Source organism: Camelus ferus, chromosome 9 (assembly GCF_009834535.1).
Source record: "Camelus ferus isolate YT-003-E chromosome 9, BCGSAC_Cfer_1.0, whole genome shotgun sequence".
NCBI lineage: Eukaryota > Metazoa > Chordata > Mammalia > Artiodactyla > Camelidae > Camelus > Camelus ferus.
In genome coordinates this window covers 16,741,615-16,764,638 of record NC_045704.1, presented here as the reverse complement: position 1 = coordinate 16,764,638, position 23,024 = coordinate 16,741,615, and the positions used below count along the sequence as shown (strand labels likewise).

The 23,024-nt window shown below is 50.0% G+C and overlaps 1 protein-coding gene across 3 annotated transcripts; it reads right to left on the bottom strand.

Moving 5' to 3' along the window:
• Window positions 1–1,852: 1,852 nt before the first annotated feature.
• PHLDB3 (pleckstrin homology like domain family B member 3) lies at window positions 1,853–22,536 on the bottom strand. Of its 3 annotated transcripts, none has more exons than XM_032485899.1 (16): window positions 22,453–22,536; window positions 21,628–21,867; window positions 20,672–20,854; window positions 20,250–20,387; window positions 18,187–18,315; window positions 17,788–17,949; window positions 16,702–16,812; window positions 16,457–16,540; window positions 16,035–16,145; window positions 9,719–9,818; window positions 9,480–9,570; window positions 9,307–9,394; window positions 9,083–9,139; window positions 5,903–6,122; window positions 5,211–5,296; window positions 1,853–4,166 (listed from the first exon to the last, which is right to left on the bottom strand). In XM_032485899.1, exons 2-16 carry the CDS (start codon window positions 21,850–21,852, stop codon window positions 4,032–4,034), a joined length of 1,920 nt encoding a protein of 639 aa, XP_032341790.1. In that variant the 5' UTR covers window positions 21,853–21,867; window positions 22,453–22,536; the 3' UTR covers window positions 1,853–4,031. The 3 variants fall into 3 exon arrangements, with proteins under 3 accessions (XP_032341790.1, XP_032341788.1, XP_032341789.1); XM_032485897.1 differs by having other exon boundaries at window positions 22,321–22,526; XM_032485898.1 differs by having other exon boundaries at window positions 21,628–21,885; window positions 22,453–22,519.
• Between the last annotated feature and the right edge of the window lie 488 nt (window positions 22,537–23,024).

The window sequence follows — 23,024 nt, the reverse complement described above, 5'->3', positions numbered from 1 at the left end:
GGGAGGGAGCTGAGCAATCTCCCAGGTAAGAAAGAAAGAAGCAGCCCCTGGCAGCTGGGAGTTGCCTGGAACTCACAGTGAGGCCTGGGCCCTCTGTTACACCCCAGCATCAACAGAACACTAACATCAGACGGGACCACCCAGTGACCTGGATGGAGAGAGATACACAATCAGGACCATTGCCTGAACACAGAAAGAAAGAAACAAACAAGAACACTGTGTGAACCACGAAATAACTAAGCATCTCCATGTATAAGCAAACATAAGTGACTGTATTGTATTGTATTGTATTGTATTATATTATATTGTATTATATTATATTATATTATATTATATTATATTATATTATATTATATTATATTATATCATATTATATTATATTATATCATATTATATTATATTATATTTTGAGCTACAGCTTTAACTGTGCTTTGTTTCTCCTGACTCATAGATAAGATTTAGCTATGGCGGGAAAAATAGCGGCTGTGTTCATAAAGATTTTATCCATTCCCCTGACCCCATAGGGCACCCCTGTTCCCCAACAATGACTATCAATTCAGTCACCTAGGTTGGGTCACCTGGGATCAGGCTGAAGCTCAGAGAGAGAAAGTGAATGACTGATCATGAAGTCATTCAGCACTGCCCCCTGACTCTCTGCCCCCCAGCCTTGAAATCCCAGCCCCACTTATGGTTTGCTGTGTGACCCTGTCTAAGTGTCTTAACCTCTCTGAGCCTCTGAGGTGTCTGGTTTCTAATGAAGGAGAGTCTTTCAGGGTGGAGTGAGGCAGTGGACAAAGTATCAAGTCTGAAGTCAGACAGACTGAAATTTTAATCCTCTCTGCTGTGTGAACTCAAGCAGCTCCATCTCCCTCTCTGAACTTCAGCTGCCTCCTTTGTCAAAGGGGTCTGAAACCTCCTGTCTCCTGAGGGATGGAGTGAGGCAGGGTGACAATACTATTATTATTGTGTGCTCAGGAGCAGAAGGCCCTGCAGGCTCCAGCAGCGTGGGAGAGTTTCAGGGAGGAACCCCAACTGGCCAGACCAGAAGAGCTGGCGTCTTGGGAGGGAGTGGGACCCAGGGTGGGGAGTCTCCTCTTGCTCAGGCCTGCCCGGATCCTGGGTGCCTGAGCCTGGAACCAGAGCCCCTGCCTGGCCCGGGGCCAGAGACAGAGGAAGGTTTGAATGCTGGGCCTCTACTTACACCAACTCTGTGACTCTCCCCAGCTCCTCTCCACAGGGGTCACTGCAAAATGATTTAGAATTGGTTCCCCAGATAGATGAGCAGAAGGGTCAGTGTGGAGGCACCACATCCCCAGCCCTGGAGTTCAGGCCAGGGCCTCAGACAAGCCTAGGGCGATATTTACTATGGGTTTTCTGTCCCCTGGGGAAGAGCAGGCTTGAGTCCAGTGACGTTCCCAGCCTGTCTCAGACTCACTCCCTCTGGGACGTGCTGAGATGTGTCAGAGAAGGGGTGGGGTCAGACTCAGGGCTAGCTACATAATTTGTGGGGCTCAGTACAAAATGAAAATATGTGGACCTGGTTCAAAAGACAGGAAAGAGTGTTATTAAATAAATATAGTATTGTGCACTTAAAAATCTGTTAACAACAACAACAATTTGTTGACAGGATTGATCTCATATTAAATATTCTTACTGTTGAAAACACACACATAAATGGACACCTAGGAAATGTTGGAGATGGATGCATTTATTACCTTGATTGTGGTGATAGTGTTATAGGTATATACATATGTCTAAATCCATCAAATTGTATACATTAAATATATGCAGTTTTCTTATATAAATTATACTTCAACAAAGCTATAAAAAATAAAAATTTTAAAAGTAAATGCACAAAAAAAAGGCACTAAAGTAGAAACTCTCTTTTCCTTTCTTCCCCCACCTCTCTCAATCCTTACGGTGTCTAATGTCATGTGCCCTTGGGCACAAGGATACTCGTGGGGCGAGCACAGCACAGACCCTCACAGGTATCTAGAGACCCTGCCCCCCAACTAAAACAACCTGGGTTCCCCTTCCACTAGCTGCCCGCTGCCAAGTCCCACTTGAGATGCCATCAGGCATGAGATGCCTGACCTTCCCGGGGGCACCCAGGCCCCTACCAGAGCTGGAGGATAGCAGAGGTCACTGGGCAGGGGCAGGCAGACAGAACATGTCCCGAGGAGATGGGAGATGGCAGGTGTGGGACCCTGTTTGAGCCGAGGCCCCAGTCTCCCTAGTTCATGCTCCATGAAACTTCAGACTCCACTTACAAAACACAAATTCAAATACAAAATTAAGAATTTTCAGCCAAGGAGCTTTTCTGAACTCAGAGACCTGTCAACTATACTAGTCACACGCTTATGATGCTGGTTCCAGAAAGAGAACCCAGTTTGTAGACGGGCTGGGGGAATGAAATGATCCAAAAATGATCTCTGACATCTGGAGGTAGAGGCCAAGGAACACCTGGGGTCCCCAAGGGCCTGGGGATGGGAGTGTTTGCATTCCCAGGCCTCAGGGGGCACATCTGGATCCTCAAGGAATCCTGAGACAGGACACCCAGGTCCTGAGATGTGAATCAGAGACCGAATGCTGTTCCAGAGAGGTTTAAGGGAGGAAAAGACCTGTTCCACACAGTGACAGCCCAGAGTCGTCAGGGCAGTAGGGGAGCCCAGGTGACTGTGGAAGCCTACCAGAGATCAGGGAGAGCTTCCTGAAGGAGGGGACAGACACCTCGGGTGAGACTTAAAAGATGAAAAGTTCTATGTCTGTCTTGTTCACCACCGCCCCATCCTCAGCATCTTTGTCATCAATTTATTCAACCATAAGACAGTCCCTCAACACCTAGTTTGCAGATAGGCCCTCTGCTGTGTGCGAAGGACTCAGTAATGATGGAAACAGCCCAACTCCCACCTCCTGGGGCTCCCACCCAGCACCGGAAACACAGTCATCAGGAAAGATGACCCAGAGTAGTCAAGACTGTGATGCGGAGAGCACAAGCAGAGTGATCAGGGCTAGGGTGGGAAGGCCTGACTCAGTCAGGAGAATCAGGGATGGCTTCCTGGAGAAGGAAACATCTGATCTATGACCTAAACGCTGAGGAGTAGGGCGGAGTGGGGAAAGGTGATTTAGCAAAGCGAACATTATGTACAAAGACCAGACTGAGAGGTGAAAAGATAGCATTTTTTTCACTTTCATAGAATATAATGTGCCCTATGGTCCTGGGGACACAGTCGTGACCAGGACAGCCCTGGCTATGCCCTCATAGATCTCCCTGTCCATCAGGACATGGGTCCATCACCAGTGATGATGCAGGATGTTCAGGGATGGGACAGCTTAGCTCAAAGCCAGGGCTTGACCCAGCTAGGGGAGTCAGGAAGGGCTTCTTGAAGGAGGCGACATCCCAGTTAAGGCCTGAAGAATAAGGAGCTGGCTGGTTAAGGGAAGGGCAGAGGGAATGACATGTGCTAAGGCCTGGAGGGCAGAAGCCTCTGAGTTCCCAGAAATTGCCAGTAGCCCAGTCAGGTCCAAAAGGGTGGAAACAGGCGGGCCCACAAACTGAAAAAACAAAATTGCCACAAGACTAAGGATGCATGCCTCCCCACTCTCCCTCTCCCAGCCATGACCTTGGGGTGGAAGGCCTCCATTCCTAAAGGGGAGAGCTCTCACAGATACCCATACCTCAAGGGTCCTGCCTAGGAGCCAAGGGGCCCTGGACCCCTGTGCTGGGAACCTCAGCAGTAACCACTGTTTTCCTTCCATGTTTAATTCGGTATCACAGGAGCACCAATAAATAGTTTCTTCCGGTCCCCGAAATCTTCCTCCTGCCCGGGACAGAGCCCCAGGGGCTGGCTTCCCGTCTGGGGAAGGCACCTGCAGCCCAGAACATCAAGGCTTAGACCAGCCCAGCCTCGAAAATTCCCAAGAGAGTTCCAAAGGGGAGGGGCAGGGCTTCCAGGTGGTGGGCGTGGCCTGGGAGGAGGGCGGGCAGGGCGGGGCCTCGCTAGGACGTCCCCCTGATAGGGTGTGGCCAATCAGGGGGCGTGGTTCTCGTCAGCGGCTGTCACGATGACGTCCATCCAAATACGCATGGCCTCAGGGCTCGGGGCCACCATGTAGAACAGGCGTTCATAAGTTTTGACACAGAACGTTAGGCGAGGGTTGGGGCTCTGGAATAAGTAGTGGAGTAGAGGTAGTTAAGAGAATGGATACGGGTTCACCTGCTTCGAATCCCACCCTTGCTAACTGACATGCTGTGTGGCACTGGGCAAGTTATTTAGACCCCCTGAATGTTTCCCCATCTGTCTTCCTAAATGATGCTACCTACTTCACTGGGTTATGACGATTAAATGAATCAACACAGGAAGGCGCTTAGAATTTTGGGAGCGAGAGGAATTTAAAAGAAGGACTCATGTCCTCTCCCTCTAGCTTACCTTCTCCTATATTAGAAATATGGATATTCTAATTTCCCCCCTCCCCCCGAATCTAGGTCCCCTTGGTTTGTAACTGGGGAAAGCTAGTGTCTACAATCCCTGTATTGAGTATTCACTTGCCAACCTTGAATAAAGTAAATCCCTTACATCTGTTATCTATTTTGAACCTCAACTCTAAGGAAATGGACTGACGGCTCATTTCGCAGGTGAGAAACTACGACTGGAGAAGGGAAGTCATTTTCCTGATGTCCCACAGCGGGGATTCCAACATAAACTCTAAAAAGCCACAGTCGGTCACTCTCCAGAGCTTTCTAAACATTGTATCAGTTGCCAACATGTAGATTTCTGGCACTGCATTTTTATAAAAGTTCCAATTCCTGAGTTCTCAAGGAAAAAAATAAATATGGATATGACACCATGGGGCCCATTCCCTTTTGGCAGTTCATGGGCAGATGCTGAGAAATGATCATGTCTTTTCGATGTTCCCTGGCTGCCTCAGTTCTCACCCTGCCCTTTTTCAGTCTTTTAGTCTCAGCTTGGCATCTGAGTTTGCCAAATTTTTGCTCTAAAACTTTTGTTCCAAGAAGAGTTACAGTGGCTGAGAGCCAGAGAATGAGCTCTTAATTTTTGGTCCCTGCAGTGAAATGACCATTGGTCTCCTCGGCTGGATGGAGGACCCTGACAGTAAGGGCTGTGGGTGGCCTTTCCTGGGAATAAACTCAGGCCTGAATGCTGAGGCTCCAACCAGGAGGACAGGGCAGAACCCAGCAGGGGCTTCACCTTGAAGGCACAGCGTAAATGGTCATAGTAGACTTCCTCGATGGCCTGGAAGTAGATGACGCCTTTTAGCTTGGCCTCTTCTTTGTCTGATGGAGGGAGGTGAGGGAGAAACAGAGCCAGTGAGAGGTGTGTGTGTGTGTGTGTGTGTGTATGTGTAGACGTCAGGGCAGGAGGGAAGTTATTGGACCCAAGTCCTGAGACTGGGGTTGGCATAAGGAACATGGTGACAGATTCTGAAGGTCCCTAAAGTAATGTGGCTGGGAGGTGAAGCGAGATGGAAGACTGAGTGTGGAGACTGGACAAGATTGGAGAATGGGATCCTGGGAGCTGGAATCCTAGGTCCCCGAGAGCCTTGGTCCAAGAAGGGAAGGGACTCAGGGAGAGGTTCAGGTCCTTCCTAGAGAGGAAGGAGGAGGGGCCTGGACCCCTGGGTTTAGGGTGCTGGTAATGTCCAGACTCCTCCTGTGTATCTTATCTTGGGGTTTGGGAAGCCTGAATTGTACAAAACTGTTACCCATGTTACTCAGGAGGGCTGGGTCACTAAATGGGGAAGGGGCTAGGGATCCAGACTCATGGGCCTAAGAGAGAAGAGGGCCAGGGGTGAGACTTCTAGGTCTCTGGAGTAAAAGTCTGGCATCACCTCTTCCAGGGTCCTGGGGGCCTGAGGCCCAAGGCGGCCAGGCTGCGCTTACCCGCATAGTAGGCCAGGCGGCGGGCCTGGCGGTCAAAGCAGAACCACCTCTTCCTCCAAGTTTTGATGCGGCCTCCCATCTTCACCAGGGATCCGCGGCAGCATGCCCCGGACACCTGTATATGTGGGCAGTTATCCGGGTTGTGGCCCCAGCGTTCTAGGTGCTGCCGCAGATCCAAGACTCGAGGGCCTGGAGGGCCAGATGGGGGAGTGGGAGGGGCCTGGGGAGGGAAGAGAAGGGGGCAGCTGACGTTGTAGGGTCAGGAGGGGGTCCTGTAGCTCCAGTGTAAGGCTAGGCATGGCCTTTAAACAGGAACATCAATAATGACGATCAAGGTGATATTTCCAACAGCTGCGCTAATTGACTGACATTGCCTGGGGCTTTACCAGCATCAATTCCTTGACTCCCCACGGCCACCCTTGGGACAGGGCTACTATGAGCCCCATTCTTCAGATGAACACACTGAGGTACAGAGAAGGAAAATAATCCAGCCAAGGTCACACAGTGGCAGAGCTGGGATGCAAACCCAGGTCTTCCTGACCCTAGCACTGACCCTGAAACACTAGAGGCATGTCACAGAAGTAAGGGACCCTGATGGGACCTACTGCCTCTGTAAAACAGGAGCCAAATAGTGAGTGATTAATAAATTAGAGCACTGTTTCCATTATTATTATTGCTGATGACATTATTTTTGTGATGAAATTAGTGATTATTACCTGTGCTAAGCACTTTATAGGTATAATCCCTTTGCCCCTTCAAACTCTCCTGGAGGGTAAGTACATCATTTTACAGATGTGGAAGCCAAGACTCAGAGAGGTTAAGTAACTAGGCCCAAGGCACACAGCCAGAGCTGACCGAGCCAGGACTCCCCAGGCAGAGTGGTCATCTCAGGTGGCCATAAGGGGAGAAGAATTAAGGCCATGAAAGTGTCTACTGCCCCGAGGCCCAGCCTGATTATACCTATTCTTCCCAAATCATCCCTGCAAAGAATGGTAAGATCCCCATGGCCACGCTGAGGCTCAGAGCAGTACATCTCAGGCTTCAGCATGCAAGTGGACCCTGCAGGGATCTTGCAAAAATGCAGACTCAGATTTAGTCTGCACAGGGACCCTGATGCTGCTTGTCCACGGACCACACTTTGAGTACTGGGGGCTGAAAAGACTGAAGCAAGGCCAAAGCAAGAAGGGATGAGAAACAGAGGTGAGACTCATTGGATGGAGACAGAGGAGAGTGAGGAGGGGAAGTGGGGAGGAGCCCGGAATGCACAGGAGGGGAAGGGGTGCTTAAAGGGCATCCCCGGGGTCATCTCACCAAATCTGCACAGTAACCCTAAGGTTCTCCATGTATGGAAGGTCCCACTAGGTGTCTGGCACCATGCCAAGTGATCACCTCGTTGCCTCTCCCAAACAACTGTCCTCATTTCACAGAGGAGGAAACTCCCATCAGGCTTTCTGACCTGGCCATTCTGATTCCAGCCATGAATCCCAAAGACACACTTGCTTACGCATACAAGAAGGCAGCCCGAGGTGTAAGGGGGCGGTGGTGGGGTGACAATGCAGACAACACAGGGCAGGCTGTTTAATAAGTGATGATGTTACACAGCAAGTGCTTCATTTTTAATGAGGTAGAGCTTAGGCCTGACAACCCAGAAGGCTCCACCGGCCTTCCTGCTTTATTTCTCTCCCTGGCTCTTAACGGCACCTGACCTGCTACTTGTTTTACTTATTGATGTTGCTTTTTGTCTATTTTCCCCGCTACACACAGCTTCCCCGAGGGCAGGGATTGTCACTTTGGTCACTGCTTTCACTCAGGGTCTACCACATGGTAGGCACTCCTTAAATATTGGGTTGAAATAAATAGGGAAAGGCCAAATGGCTGAGAAAACAAAAACCAGGTTGGGAATGATGTGCTCATTTACAAGGAAAATAAATTCACAAAATATGGTCTGACTGATGTCTGGAAAAGTAGAAAAAAAAGATCTGAAGGCTTCTCAACAATAGAAAACACCTGCACTTCAAGCAGGGCAAAGGGAGACCTTCACGTTCCCAAATTCTATAGTGTTTGTTATAACAAAAAAGTATCCGTGCTATTAGTGGAGGTAAAAATAACATTTTAATAAGAAGCTGTCAGCTAAATCCAGAATATGAGAAACTCTACAGGATAAGTGACTTTGTCCATGAACAAATGGCATTTTTTTAAGTGGGGGAGGGAGCAGATTTCAGAAATTTTTAAAAAAAAATTTCGAGGAGGGTAGGTAATTAGATTTATTTATTTACTTATCTATTTATTTTAATGACGGTACTAGGGATTGAACCCAGGACCTCCTCCATGGTAAGCAGGAGCTTTATCACTGAGCTGTACCTTCCCCCCATCTCAGAGATTTAAGAGACGTTTTAACTACATGCATCGGGTGTGCTTTGTTTGGATCCAGATTCAAATAACCAACTTTAGAAAGACATTTTGGAGATCATTAGGGAAATGTGAATATGGACTATATATTAGAATGTTCCAGTATTTTAATAATCTCATAAAGTATGACAGTGGAATTTTTCTTACGTTAAAAAAAAGCTTATCTGTTGGAGATACATAGTGAGGTATGGATGAAATGATACAATATCTGGAATTTGCTGTAAAATATTCCACTGCAGAGTAAAGTATGGGTGAAATGATACAATATCTGGAATTTGCTCTAAAATACAGGAGGAATCAGTACAACAAAGTTGGCAAGGAAAACAAGATTCAATATTGATAATCCCTTGAGCTGTGTGGTAGGTATATTGGGGCATTTATTAATCTATTCTATCTTTGAACATGCTTGGCTATTTCTGTAATAAAAGTTTTTTTAAAGCAATCAAACAAGTAAAACAGAATTTAAAGTAGTATTTAAAAGCCCCAGCATGTGGTTACCCTCATTCTACAGTAAGTGCTGACACTGTCACCCACTTACAGGAGAGGAAACTGAGGCACAGAAAACCGAGCATGTTACCCAAGGACGTGCCATGGAGACAGAAGACCCTGAGGGAAACAGAAACTAGGTCTTTTGAGCCCCCCTTTCCTTGCCAAGCTGGGGACACTTTTCTGTGCCACTGGAGGAGAGGATGGGGGAGATGAGAAAGGCCACAGGCCAGGGGACCAGACAGAGCAGGGGAGAGGAGGGGGAGGGGGAGGGGGGGGACTGACCATGATGGCAGGTACAGCGGGGCCCGAGGAACCTTCCGTGCTCCTCCTGGTCCCTTCCTGTGGATGTGAAAGAAAGCATCAAGGAGAATGCTCACATAAGAACTGGGGACAATGTCCTGGGTTCCTGGGTCCTGAAGGAGGAGGGGCGGGGGGTCTGGGCTCCTGGATCTGAGGGAGGAGGGGCTGAATCTCCTGACCCCAGGGAGGAGGGTCTGGGGTCTCACCCTGGCCTGGAGCAGCCGCTCCCTCTCCGCCACCGCCTGCTGCAGGAGCCGCTCCATGCGGGCGATGTCTGGGTGGAGGGCCCCACAGCTGGGAGGAGGGGACAGAGACCAGGACAGGTTACAGGGGCCCAGCCTCTTCCTCCCATCTCCCCACCTTCTCCCTGACATCTCACCTATTCCCGGGGCCACAGTTCAGCAGCTGATAGAGGGGGTGTCTCCCAGAGTCTCCTGCTGCTGGTGGGAGGGCCGAGGCCTCCAGGGCTCCTGGGGGGAGAAGAGCTGGGGCTAGGGGGCTGAGATTCTCCCATGTCTAAGCCCCTCCATCTCTCACCCAGTGGAGGCACCCAGGTTCCTGTGCTGCAGAGGGCTGGTGACGGGGGAAGAAGGAACAGGGGACGGCGGCTATACTCACCAGTACAATGGAGAGACAGAGGCCGCGGGGATCCCCTCTGGCTCCCTCTCTCTCCCCTCTTCCGTGTTAGGCTTCCCGTCCTCTGCAGGCCAATGGAGCCCTGAAAACACACAGGGCCCACGCACACCGGAAAAGATGCTCAATCTCAACCATTAAGTCAGAGAACCGCCAAGTAAAACCACTATCTCATTGGCACAGATCAAAAAGCGACTGTAAACATGATGCTGAGTGAAAGCAGCCAGTCACAAAGGACCACACAGTGTAATGTCCAGAAAGGGCAGATCTAGAGACAGGAAGTGGTTTAGTGGCTGCCAGGGGCTGGGAGGAGAGGGGAATTGAGGGGTGACGGCTAAAGGGGACAGGGTTTCTCTGAGGGCAATGAGTATACTCCAAAATTGATTGCGGTGATGGTCGCGCAACTCTGTGATTATACTAAAAACCACTGAATTGTACACTTCAAATGGGTGAATGGTGGGGGCAGGGAATAGCGCAGTGGTAGAGCTCATGCTTAGCATGCACGAGGTCCCTGGGTTCAATTCCCAGTATCTCCACTAAAAAAACTAAATAAATATACCTAATTACTTACCCCCCAAATAAATGGGTGAGCGGTAGACTAGGTGAATTATTATCTGGATAAAACTGTTGGAAAAAAAAAGCCCACTGTGCTGGTGAGGATGTGGGAAACCCAGACACTTTCCCATTATGCTGGGGCATGTTTTATTGGAACTACCTTTATGGAAGCCAATTTAGCTCTTCTTCAAAAATCAAAATGACAAATGCATAAACCTTTGAGCCCCAATTCTACTTCCAGGACTATATAGCCTGTGGATACACTCAGACATGTGCAAAATGACCTGAGTTCAAGGTTACTCCCTGCAGAAGCCTGGGGACCACCTAAGTGCCCATCACAGGGGCTGGGGTCTATAAATCAGGGATCATTTGTCCAGAGGAAAACTCAGAAGCATATGAAAGGAAGAGGATGCTCCTCATATCAAGTAGAAAATCATGTCCAAGACAAAAGCAAGTACAGAGCAGTGGAAAGAGGATACTACCCATGCATAAAAAGAGGGGGAAAGGATATACATGACTGACTGTATCAACACAGAGTATCTCTGGGAAGATGCAAGAACCTGGTAGACCTGGCCGCCGCGGGGAGGGGAACTGCGTGGCTGGAAATAATGGCGGGAGGCTTTTCTCTGAATATCCTCCTGTACCCTTTGAACTTAGAACGAGGGGACTGTTAGGTTTTTAAAAAATAAAAAATAAACATGACAACCAAATGGAGCCTGTGTTCCTGGACCAGAAAAAAATTTTTTTTGTTTGTTTTTTTGTTAGAAAAAAAACATTTGTGGACAACTGACAAAATATGAGTAACATCTGTGGACTTGAACAGTATTATTTCAATGTTAGCTTCCTGAATGTGGTCACTGCACTGTGGTTATGTACAAGAATGACCTTGACCTTAGGTAATAAATATAGAAGTATTTAGGGGTAAAGGGGAACTATGCTTCAGAAGAGAATACATTGTGTGTGCGTGTGCGTGTGTGCGTAGAGAGAAGAAAGCAAATGTCAAATGTGGGAACATGTTAATTACAGAATCTGGGTGACAGGTATACAGGAATTCTTTCTACTATTTCTGCAATTTTCCTGTAAGTCTTAAATTATTTCAAAATTTAAAAAATACCAAAAAATAAAAATAAACTTATTTGAAAGTAAGTAAGTAAAGAAATAAACCTGAAATAATTTCTTAAAGAAAAAAACAGCAACAGCTCTGCATGAAAATAAAAAACAATAAAAATAAATAAGTTGCATAATTTGAGCACCGATAGGGATATTCATTGCCATAGATGGTAACTCATCCAATATATGTAATCCATGAGTTAATAATAATACTAAAAGAAAAATCGAATTGATCACCTTGGAGGATGCAAGAGAACCAGTCCTTTATTCTAAAGACAGGTGAACAAAGTGAAACCATCAAGCATTTTTCCTCCATTTCCTACAAAAAACCATATCCCTGGGTAGCCAAATAATCAACGAAGGCAAGTCCTTCTTTATAGAAATACTTCAATCAATAACTAAAGGACTGACAGATGGAATTTTACCACTCATGACCTCTAGTGAGCCAATCAACAAAGGCACGGAGGCCACAAAAAGAGAATCAGATGTACAGCCCCAAGAATACTTGCCAAAGTGCTGACCCTGCATCTGCTCAGCGCCCCCATCAACTTTATAGGAAACAAAGAGGCAGAGCGAGGTGACATGGACCCCCGTGGATGCAATCAGCAAACCCTGCCTGGGACACTCTACAGAGCAACAACCTGCTTTCTCCACCAGATAAATTGCAAGGGGGACAATAAAAGAAATGGTTGGGTTTGGGGTGGGGTCTATGGGTTAAAGGAGACTTAAAAGAAAGACAGAGCCATGGAGGGGGAGAGGATAGGTCTACCATAGCTCAGTGGTAGAGCGCGTGCTTAGCGTGCACAAGGTCCTGGGTTCAATCTCCAGTACCTCCATTAAATAAACAAATAAACCTGATTACCTCCCCACTTCCAAAAAAAGACACCCACACAGAAAAGACAGCCACACACAAAAAAGTAAGACTCAACTATAGTTTTTAGGGGATAGACACATAACTGGTGGAACTTTAAAGAAATTTAAGAAAGATACTACGATAAACATCAGTCCAGGGCTACCGTCCAGGAGACTGATGCAGGGGCACGTGGGGGCTTCTGGACCAGCTGCCAGGTCTATCTCCTGACCCAGGTGGCTGGTACCAGACTGTTTCCATATAATAAATGTAATCATTAAGCTGTGTATGTGTTGGATGTGATTTTCTATATTTGTATTATTATTTTTAATAATGAAAAGTTTAAAAAAAAACATAGCCAATATTTATCAAGAGCTCAGTCTGTGCCTAACAAGGTACTGGGCACTCAGCAGGCCCATTTCAGCTTCTGACAGCCCTGGGAGTTGGGAAAGTTTGGCTCCACTTCATAAAGAGGAAACGAGTCCTGAGTTTCTGTACCCCTTCACACTTTCCTTCCTTCAACTGATCTTCCCCACACTTCCTGGCTGAGAGAACATAGCACTGAGGAAAAAGGCGAGTAGAGAGACCCAAGCCCTGTCTGTAAGGGACTTCCGTTGTAGGAACTGAATGACCCGTCATATAAGTGTATTGTCAGAAACTGCTGTGAGTGAAGAGTGTTATAAAAAAGGATCACCCTTACATCTATCAAAATTCATCAAATTGTACATTTGAAATATGTGTATTTACTGTACAGAAATTATTCCACAATAAATTAATTTTTTTAAAAAAAGGATCATCTTCCAACTGGAAGACCAGAAACAGCCTTCTAGACACTGACTCTAAGGCTCAAAAAATAAGAGTTGGCCAGGGGAGACTGAGGGAAAGGGTGTTCTAGGGGCAGATCAGCAAGTGCAAAGGCCCTGAGGCAGGAACAAATATGGCATTTTGGTGGGTCAGCACTCCTGCAGCTGAGCAGAGTGAATATAGGGAGGAATGGTGAGAGATGGGCAGGGGCCAGATCATGTGGAGACTGTGAGCCATGGTGAGGAGCCTGGAGGAATTACTGAAGGCTTTTGGTGGGAAAGTGAAGTAGGAGGGATGAAAGTCACTCTGGCTGTGGTTTGGAGAATAGATTACTGGGAGACAAAAAGTAAGATGGAGACACCATTGAAGAGGCTGGTATAGGGTCACAAAAACCAGAGATCAGGATGGGAGTGGATAGAATAAGGATGATAAAAGTTATAATAATATTAATCATTATAACTGTAATCAGAGCAATAGCAGCCCACATTTACTGAGCACCTACTGTATGCCTGGCAAACACTAAGCACTTAAATGCGTTAACCAATGAATGCTGTTATTAGTCCCATTTTGCAGCTAAGTAAACTGAGGCACACCCGTGTATCTAAGTTCAGCCGGCTAGGAAGTGGCAGAACAGGTATTGGAACTCAAGCAGAGTCGGTATACTTAGGCATCATGTGATCCTGGGAAGAAGGGGTGGAACTTGAGAAGGATTTAATAGGACTTGGAGGGAGAGAGAGAAAGGGGCAAGGAGGAGCAATTTGTTAATTCCTGCATCCATTTAGCCACTGTTTACTGTTTATCTGGCTGAGTAAATAAATATTCTCTGGGCTCTTTGTGTGCCCTGAGGACTCCCATTGCTCCCTCTGACCTAGTGCTAATCAGGTGCCCACTTGGATTCTGAAGGATGCCTAAGAAACCCTCGTCTCCCAAAAGGCACAGGCTGTGGAAACAGGCAGACCTGGTTCAAACCTAGCTCTGCCGCGAAACTGGGTGTGTGCCTTTGGCAAGTCACGTCTCTTCTCAGGCAGATTCCCCCTCTGTAATGTCCCGCCGCCATGCCGTGGCTGATGCATGGGTTCACCGGGTGACCTCATGTGAAGCACAGAGAAGAGTGCCCAGCACAGCCACCAGTGCCCAGGGGCCAGTGTCTGGCCCCCAGGCGACCCCAGGTGCAAGGTGGGTACCAGATCCATGCCGGTGGGTATAGGGTCCACCTGGCTTAGAAGCTCCATGTCCAGCAAGGGCCAATAAGTCAGGGAAGGGCTCCGTAGGAATGGACACGGCTTCCCACCAAGTATTTATACATACACAATTCACTTATAAGGGTCATGTTTACCCTAAGTCATGTTGCCTGGCAACAGAGCTGACAATCCACCTTTATCACCCTTCTAGGGGAACCAGCTAGAAAGATCTGCTAACCATTTACCCAGATAATAATAGAACCTACTTCTGCAGGCTCTTCTGAGCAAAAAATAAAATTTTATACATATATAATTTCATGAATATATAGTATATACTGTTGAATTATATGTCCATGAATTCTATAATATAACTTTTATATTAATATATATATAATTTTATACTATACATATATGTAAAATTAGGTTGAAGCATGTCAATTGTCAATATTTGACTGTTTCTAACCTCCAAATAATAGCAATTCCATATGGTTTAAAGAGATAAGATGGCTTTGAGTAGACCCTGGCCTAAATTAAGCTCTCAAAAATTATTATTAATAATATTAGTGTTGTTAATATTAATTAACAAATAAAGAATATGTAGCATATTATATCAGACAACATAATTAACAATTATATTTTACCCTAGACAATGTGATTAATCGATAATAATTAATAGTGTTATTATTATTGTGTGTACAAAGCCACACACAGAGATCTTTATGACAGCATTGCTTAAACTGCAGAAAACCTCAAATCACCATCCGCAGAGGGAGGGGTAGCTCAGCGCCCCCATGTAGGATTGTGTGCGACACAGAAGCTCAGAATAATTAGAGCATAGGCTCTGGAAATAGTGCCTGGGTTCAAATCGCTAGCTGGTTAAGCAGCACCTCTCTGCCTCAGTGTCTTCATCTAAAAATGGAAATAAGAACCTAGCTTGCAGAGTTGTTGCAAAGTCTTAATGAGTGAACCCATGGGGAACATTTAAAACAGTACCTGGCACCCCATAAAGTCTCAACGAATATTTGCTGTCATTATTACTGTTCCTGTAGACATTGTTATCATTAGAGTCATTAAAAAGGATGAGGCACATCTGAGTGTATCAACAGGAAACAATCCCTGTGACAGTCTTAAGTTAGAAAATAAAAGCCAACAAGTAGCTAAGACACCCTTTTCTTGGAAAAAAAAATTTTACATGATATAACAAAAGCTACCAATTTCTAAGCACTTACCCCATGTCCATGCAACTGAAACAAAACTTTTTCATTGCGTATTTACCCCTGCGTCACACACATTTACTCTATTTCATTAAAAATTTTTTTTTAACTTTTATTTTTAATGGAAGTACTGGGGATTGAACCCAGGACCTTGTGCACGCTAAGCATGCCCTCTACCAGTGAGCTATACTCTCCTCCTACTCTATTTCATTTAAAAAATTGATAGCAACCCACTCAACAAGTGTTTTAACCCATTAATACGTTGGGTCCCCCCAGTTTTAAGCAGCTCTGGAAGGAAGGATATCCAAGAGACAAGGAGCTGCACTGCTTCTGGGGAAGGGCTGTGGGCTTTCTTATCAATATGTCCTCTTTGGTCGCTTTTAAAATTTACACCTGGGTGGGCACGTTCCCATTTCTCCAAGGGAAGGGTGGGGTGTTAGGCAGAAGAAAGAAAAAGAATAATAAAGCTGGAGGCTGATAAAAATAAAAATACCCCCTGATCAACCTTCCCTCTCCCCCACGCCCCACGGCAGAGAAAGCCCCTGTGACCAGGGAGACCCGGGGTAACCGAGGCATTGAGGGGGCACCTGGAGGGAGCTGTGAACGGAGAAGAGGCAGGAAGAGGTGGCGGCGGCAGCATGGGCAGTGGGGTCCTGGAGAACCAGCAACTGGCGGTCTGTTTTCTGGGTGAACAGGAGCTGCAGGAGAGGGGGTGAAGGTGGGTGACTGCTGGAAGGATGCTCTGGCCCCTGCCTCCAGTGCCAGCCCATTTCTTGGATGGAAAAACAAAGGCTAAGGTCTCAAGAGAGCTGAAATGTGGTCTCAGTGAGGGAGGACTGTGGACAGAGGCTGCTGGTTCCCTGAGGAGGAGGGCCTGGAGGCCTGAACTCCTGGGTCCCAAGAGTGAAAGGGGTCAGGAGTTGAAAATCCTGGATTTCAAGGGGGTCGAGGGCCTGGCTTATTGGGTCTGAGGGAGGAGGAGGCAGACAGGTACATGAAATGCCCATACCTTAGTGAGGGCCTGTTTGGACTCAGGGAAGTCCCCGCCAGGGGATCCCTGAAGGTGATTGAGCTCCAGCAGGCGGCTCCGTTCCTAGGGGAGGAGCAAAGGCAAGACCTCAGCGACCACCACACCTTGGCGCCACACGGGACCATCTCAGCAGCTGTCCTGGCGCCAGGAGACATCTGCGGTGCAGGGGTGGGGTGCCCCCGGGGGAAGTGAGGACAGCGGACAGGTGTCTGGGGCACCCTTACCTGCGTCAGGGCCTGAAGGGCCTCCTCCTTCTTCCGGCTCAGCCCCCGGGTCTCAGCCGCCATCTGCTCCCCCAGCGACCTGAGCTGCTCCTCCAAGACCTGGATCCGGCGCTGTGGGCAGCCCAGGGCCCTGGTTACTCAGCTGCCCCAGGGGCCCCGGCCGGCTCCCACAGAACCACGTCCTCCTTGAGAGCCTGGGGTTTGCTCCACCCCATGACAGAGACCCTGGGACCTGGGTGCCTGGGAAGGGGTGGGGGACTCAGGGTTAACCTCCCTGGTGCCCTCTTCCCTTCTGGGGGTCCAAAGAGGCCTGAGTGGGTTGGCGGGACGGAGGATCCGATATACAGAGACTGAGGGAGACAGAGACCCAGAGAGAGTCACTGAGAAAGAAAGAGAGAGAAAGGGACAGATAGAAAGACAAAGCAGACTAGATACAGAAAAGAAGACCCACAATAGACCCCAAGAGACAGACATGCAGAGAAAAGAGACAGAACAGAAACAGGCAGAAGCTGTGTGAGACTGGAAGGGAAAAGAGAGAGTGGCGGGAGAAAGATCCAGAAATAGAGGTGGAGAGAGGAGAGGCAAGTCAGAACTTCCTAATCCAAAACTTCAGGAAATTTTGTATTAAATATAGTCAAATATGTCGCTTTTTCCAGCAGGACCTGTCAGATCCTTGACATAAAGCTCCGAGAAAAGACTGGTGGGAGCATCTTTTGGGATGAGGGCTTGAGAAGCATGGAGTATAGTGGTGTAGCTCCAGTGGGTTCACATCCCAGCTCTATCCTTTAAGTGACCTTGGAAAAGATTACTGGGGCACCTTAACCTTCAGGTTTTTCATTTACAAAATGGGAAAAAATAATGAATTTTCTCCAGGGATTGTTAAAAGGATTCAATGACTAAATGCTCAGGAACCATTTAGGACCATGCCTGCTACACAGTAAATGCTCAATAAACATCAGCGATTGTCGTTACTAATCTGAAGAACAGGATGCAGGGAGGACATGAGGACCGAGAAGGGACCAGACATGGCGTGGAGGAGGCAGAGGGCAATGGCGAGGGAGGCAGGGCCAGCCCAGCCTGACCCACCCTGTGCTGCGCCACGCTGGCCTGTAGTTCCTGGACCTTGGGGTCCCGCGCCCGGGCCCCGGGTTTGTCACGATCCTCGTCCTCCCGCCGGCTCTCCTGCTCCAGCTGCTGGAACTCCAGGTCCTCGTAAGCATGCTGGGCCACGTCCAGCTGTTCTCTCATCTGTTGGTGGGAACACAAAAGGGCTGGAGGCCTGGACCCCTGGGAACTGGGAGGGTCATGGGCTGGGGCCAGGATTCCTGGGCAGTGAGGGAGGGGAGCCTGAGGACTAGACTTCTGAGTCCTGGGGGTTAGGGGGCTGGGGCCTGAATTCCAAGATGGGTGGGAAAGGAGGGGGCTGTGGGCCTGGATGACTGGGTCCTGAGTGGCCTGGACACTGGGTCCCTGAGAGGGTCTCACCTCCTGCACTCTCTGTAGAAGCCGCTCGCGCTGGTCTTCCGGCTGCAAGTCAAGCTGTCCCTGGGCCTCCTGGAGTCTTTGGCGAAGACCCTCTACACGAGCCCGCTCTTGGCTCAGCCGCTTTTGATCCTGAATGAACAACCAGGCTCTTAGCCTCAGCCTGAGCACGGGGAGGGAAACAGAGGCCAACCAGGGCCAGGCCTGCCAGATTCAAGGCCCTCCCTGCCTGGGGTGTCCCCCTCCCTGCCTAGGGTTTCGGCTCCATGAGGGCAGGGACCCTGTCTGTCTGGTTCACCCTGCCTGTCTGGAAGGAGGGCACAACATGAAGCAAATGAATGGAAGCTGAAAAGTACAGGAAGTGTAGGGGGCAAACTCTGGTCAAGGAGGAAGGTGGGGTGGAGGGAAGTGGGAGGGAGCCAGTGGGAAATGGCAATGGAAAGGCAGGCAGGGAGCAGCTCATATCGGGTTTGGCCCACCAGGCTGTGGAGCCCAGATCCTGGGAGCCATGGAAGGACTGAAAGGATGGAGCAGGTCTAGGTGTGGAATCGTCCCTCAGGGAGATAGTTGAGGGGTTGAGACCAGCTCCTTCATGAGTCCTCCAGGCAATGAAAAGGAGACCACATCTGAGGTCTGGGCAGTGCAGAGGTAAAGGAGACAGTCTAGACAGAGAGGTTTAGGGAGCACAAAGAATAGGGCATGTGGACTGACAGGCTTGTCAGTTACCTGTCAGGACTGACAGGTGAGAGATAAGGAGGCGTGCAGAGCGAGGCACAGGACTCTGGCCTGGTGACCAAAGGGACAGTGAGACAGGGACAGTGTGGAAAAGGGAGTTGCTGAGGTCAGCTTTGGATATGGTTAATGAGAAGAGGCCAGACTCCTGGGTCTGAGGGAGGAGGTGCTGGGGGCCTGTGCTCCTGAGTCTGAGGGAAGAAGGGCTGGACTCCCAGGTTCTGGGGCAGGAGGGAGCATGCAAGAATCAGTATCCTAGGAAGCAGGACACATAGGTCTAGATTTTGGGAGAGAACTCAGGGCTGGGAGAAATACAGGCTCTTTGAGGGTAAATGAAGACCCCAGGGCCTAGCCCCAGGAAATTCCAGTATATAAGGATAAGGGTAAAGAGAGAGATTGATAGAATTACAAAGTTACCCTTTTCCAACCTATAGTGCTAACCAGTCTAAGCCATGACCACCAGTGGATGTTAAAGCCTTTAGGTAAATGATTATTATGCAGTGATCAGAGTGACCTCACAGAAGAGACGATGCTCCCCTGACACAGTGCACAGGAAGCACTACAGCACATCTGAATCTGATCCAGCCCCTGCATCTAACCAACCACCTGCCTGCAGGAAGAGACACGAGATAAAGGACACCCCAGGCACACAACCAGCCACGTGCATGGGACCTCCTCCAACAACTAGGATGAGGGGGAAACAGTCAGGAACCATTAGAGGTGAAACAAGACACACAAGGCATTTCAGCCGATTACAATATATTGGCCTTTCAGGGACCCGATTCAAACAGCCTGACTGTTAACTGTCGTTTTTGAGACAATCCGGGACCCACAAAAACTGGACTGGAAATGAGACAATATTAAGAACTTATTCATTCTTAAGGTGTAATAATGATATAGTGATAATGTTTTTTAAAAGGCAATATTTTCAGGCAGTATGATCTCTGAGATTGGTTTTCAAAACTAGGGACGGGGAAGCAAATCGGGGGATATGAAACCAGACTGAGAATTAATCACTCAGCTGGGCAGTACATCACCTGGCAGTCCTCTAACTTATATTTTTTTGGTTTGAGTTTTTTTCACAATGTGACATTTAAAGAGCAAAGAGGGATGAGGCAAAGGAAGATGCCCCATTCAGCCAGGTCCCAAAATCATGGACAGGGAGGACGGAGGAAAACAAGGAGAGGCATACGCCCACCTCCCCACCCCCAGCCCAAGTATCCCCATTTGGGGAATGGGGGTAACCCGGGGGCCCAGGTCCTAGGAGCACCACCAGGCATAGCCGTCCAACAAGGAAGAAAACTGACGATGAAGACCCAGCAGGACGAACAGACCTGTTCCTGTTGCTCTTGGCCGCCCTGCTCTGCGTCCACCTGCTGCCCCAGCAGCTCCCGGAGCTGCTCCTCCTCCCGCCGAGCGGCCACTCGCTCCCCAGCCAGCTCACCCCGCAGCAGGGCCACCTCCACCTCCATCTGAGGAGAGAATGCAAGGGCTGGGACCCAGAGGCCTGGGTCTGAGTAAGGAGAGGGCTGGAGGCTCGGACCCCTGGGTCTGAGTGAGAAACCTGGGAATCTGAACCCCTGGATTCGGAGGGCGGATGGAGCTGGAAACCTAGGAATCTGAACTCCTAGATTCGGAGGGCGGATGGAGCTGGAGGCCGAGTAGGCTCCCGCAGCAGTTGGAAAGGACTGGTAGCCTGGCCTTGAGGGTCCCCTAAGAGTAGGGGCCAGATTTTGAAAGAGCTCTGCAGCCTCACCTCGATCCTCAGCTCCTTCCGCTGACGCTGTAGCTCCTTCACTCGCTGCTCCATCAAGGCCACGCGAGTCAGTGCCTCCAGCTGCTGTGCTCGAAGCCGCCGCGCAGCCCCTCGCACCCCTTCCCCAGACTGAGTGGGTGCGGGGGGCGTGGCCGGAGTCTGAACGGGAGGCGGAGCCTCGGCCTGAGGTTGGAGAGTATGTGGTCAATTGAAGAGGACTCGCCCCCTGCAGTCACTAAGTAGGTCTGTTCCCCACCCCATACCCCACTCGGAGGGTCTGAGTTGGCCTAATTCCACCACGCTCTTTCATTCGAGGAGGGAAGGGTGCAGGTCCGCTAACTGCTCGGCCCCAGGAGGTGGCCCAGGGGCTAGTAATCTGAACAGGGGATAAAGAGCCAACTCAAGGATGGTGCTTCTTTTTCTCTCTCCAGGTCCCATTCTCTTGGGGTCACGTCCTTGTAGGCCCTGCATCTCTCTTTCTCTTTCCCCGGGTCTCTCTGAGTGTTTCCTCCTGTTTCTCTGGATTTGTCTTCCCGACTTACTGTCTGTCTTCTGTCTCTGAATAGCTATTTCTCTTTCTCCCTCGGAGTATCTCCCTCTCAAGGTTTCTCTGTCTCTATTTCTGTTTCTCTGAGCATCTTTGTTTCTGGGTTTCCTCTGTGTCTCTATCCCCGTCTCTTTGAGGCTCTGTCTCTGGTCTTTCAGTGTCTCTGTCTCTTGTGGATCTTTGTCTCTCTGTCTCCTTTGTCTCTGGGTCTCTGTCTATCTGCTCTCTCACTTGGTCTGGGTCTCTCTGGCTCTGGGTCTGGGTCTCTGACTATGGGTCTGGGTTTCTGGCTCTCAGGAGTCTCCATATCTCTGGGTCTCTATCAGGTCTCTCGATACCTATCTCACTGTCATCCACTTGGGTCTGTCCCTCTGGGTCCCCAGTGGCTCTCGCCCTCCCGGTCCCTCACCGCATCGCGGCTGCTCTCAGTGCTGCTGCCTTCTCCCACTTCTTCCTCTTCCTCCGCCTGCTGCTCCGCTCTTTGGGCGCTCAGAAGATCTGCAGGGGCCTCGGGCACCTCCTGCTCGCGGGGGTCCTCGGGGTGCTCCTGAGGCTGAGTGGTCTCTTGAGACAGGATGTCTGCGTCGCACTCTGGCGGCGGGGTCCCCTCGTCTGGGTTGCTGCGCGTCCCCATGGCCGCTGCGGGGTCCTGTTGGGTGGGCGGGGCCTGGAGTTCCGGGGGGCGTGGCCCGGTAGCGTGGGGGCGTGGCCCAGGGCCCTGAGCGGCGCCCCCCCCCCCCCCGTAAGCTCTGGCTCTGGGAGAGTGCTCCAGAGGTGGGGCCTAAGAGTTCAAAGGATGGGGCTGAGCATTCTGGAGGTGTGGCCTGGAGTTTCTAGGGGCGAGGTTCGACGGCTCCTAGGGCGTCACGCCCCTGGAGGCGGGACCGGAATTTGAGTCCGGGGTCCCAGGGCGCCCCCTGCTGGCCTCTCCCTGCTATCCAGGTGTCGAGCCTGCACTCTCACAGCAGCTCCCCACAATCCCTTGGACCACTTTAAGCGACCCTATCACCTTCTCCTTCGCGGACTCTGGAGTCCGGGCTCCCGCCCAGTAATCTTAGCTCCGACCCCACTGTGTAAGGGAGCGGCGCCCCTGCCGCCTCACCCAGGGATCCAGGAGTCGGGACTCCTGCTCTCCCTCTCTCTGGACAAACCAGGAGCTTGAGTCTTCCGCTCTTCCCGGAGCGAGATTCCCGCACTGCAGCCCCCTCCACGCCCGCAGACCCGGGCCCCTCACCCGTTCAGGCTCCGGCGCGCTCCGCTCTGCGCTCCAGCGCTGCCGTTTCTGCCCACTAGACAGGTGGCTGGGAAAGAGGGAGGAGAGAAAGGCTGCTCTGTTCCCCCTCCCCAGCAGCCCGGAAGTGGAGGGGGGGCCAACAGGTCTAACAGCTCTGGAGGGAGGAGAGAACGACCAGCTTGCCCCGCCCGCAGTCGCCACATCTGGCCTTCCCGGCCCCACCGGCCCCACCCTCAGAAAACCCAGCATGACGACCCCCTCACTCCGCCTCCAGCGCCCCCATTCCTGCCCCCTGGAGGGCCAGGCGCCTTGGTCACCTATGTATAAGCACCTCCCTAATGCCCAGACCCTGGGAATCCAGAAGGGAAGAAGGGAATGGAGACAGGGGCCTCTCCCCTCTAATGAGCCCTTTTGAAGGGCCCCGACCGGTTTGGGGAGCTGGACAAGGGGAGGGGGTGCCCTGGGCTGAGTAGGAGACCTGCCCAGAGACAGGGGAAGTGTGACCTCCCCCACTTTACTATGGGTGGAGGGCAGAGGTTAAAGGTGTCAGCCAGACCCTTTCCTCTCTGGGC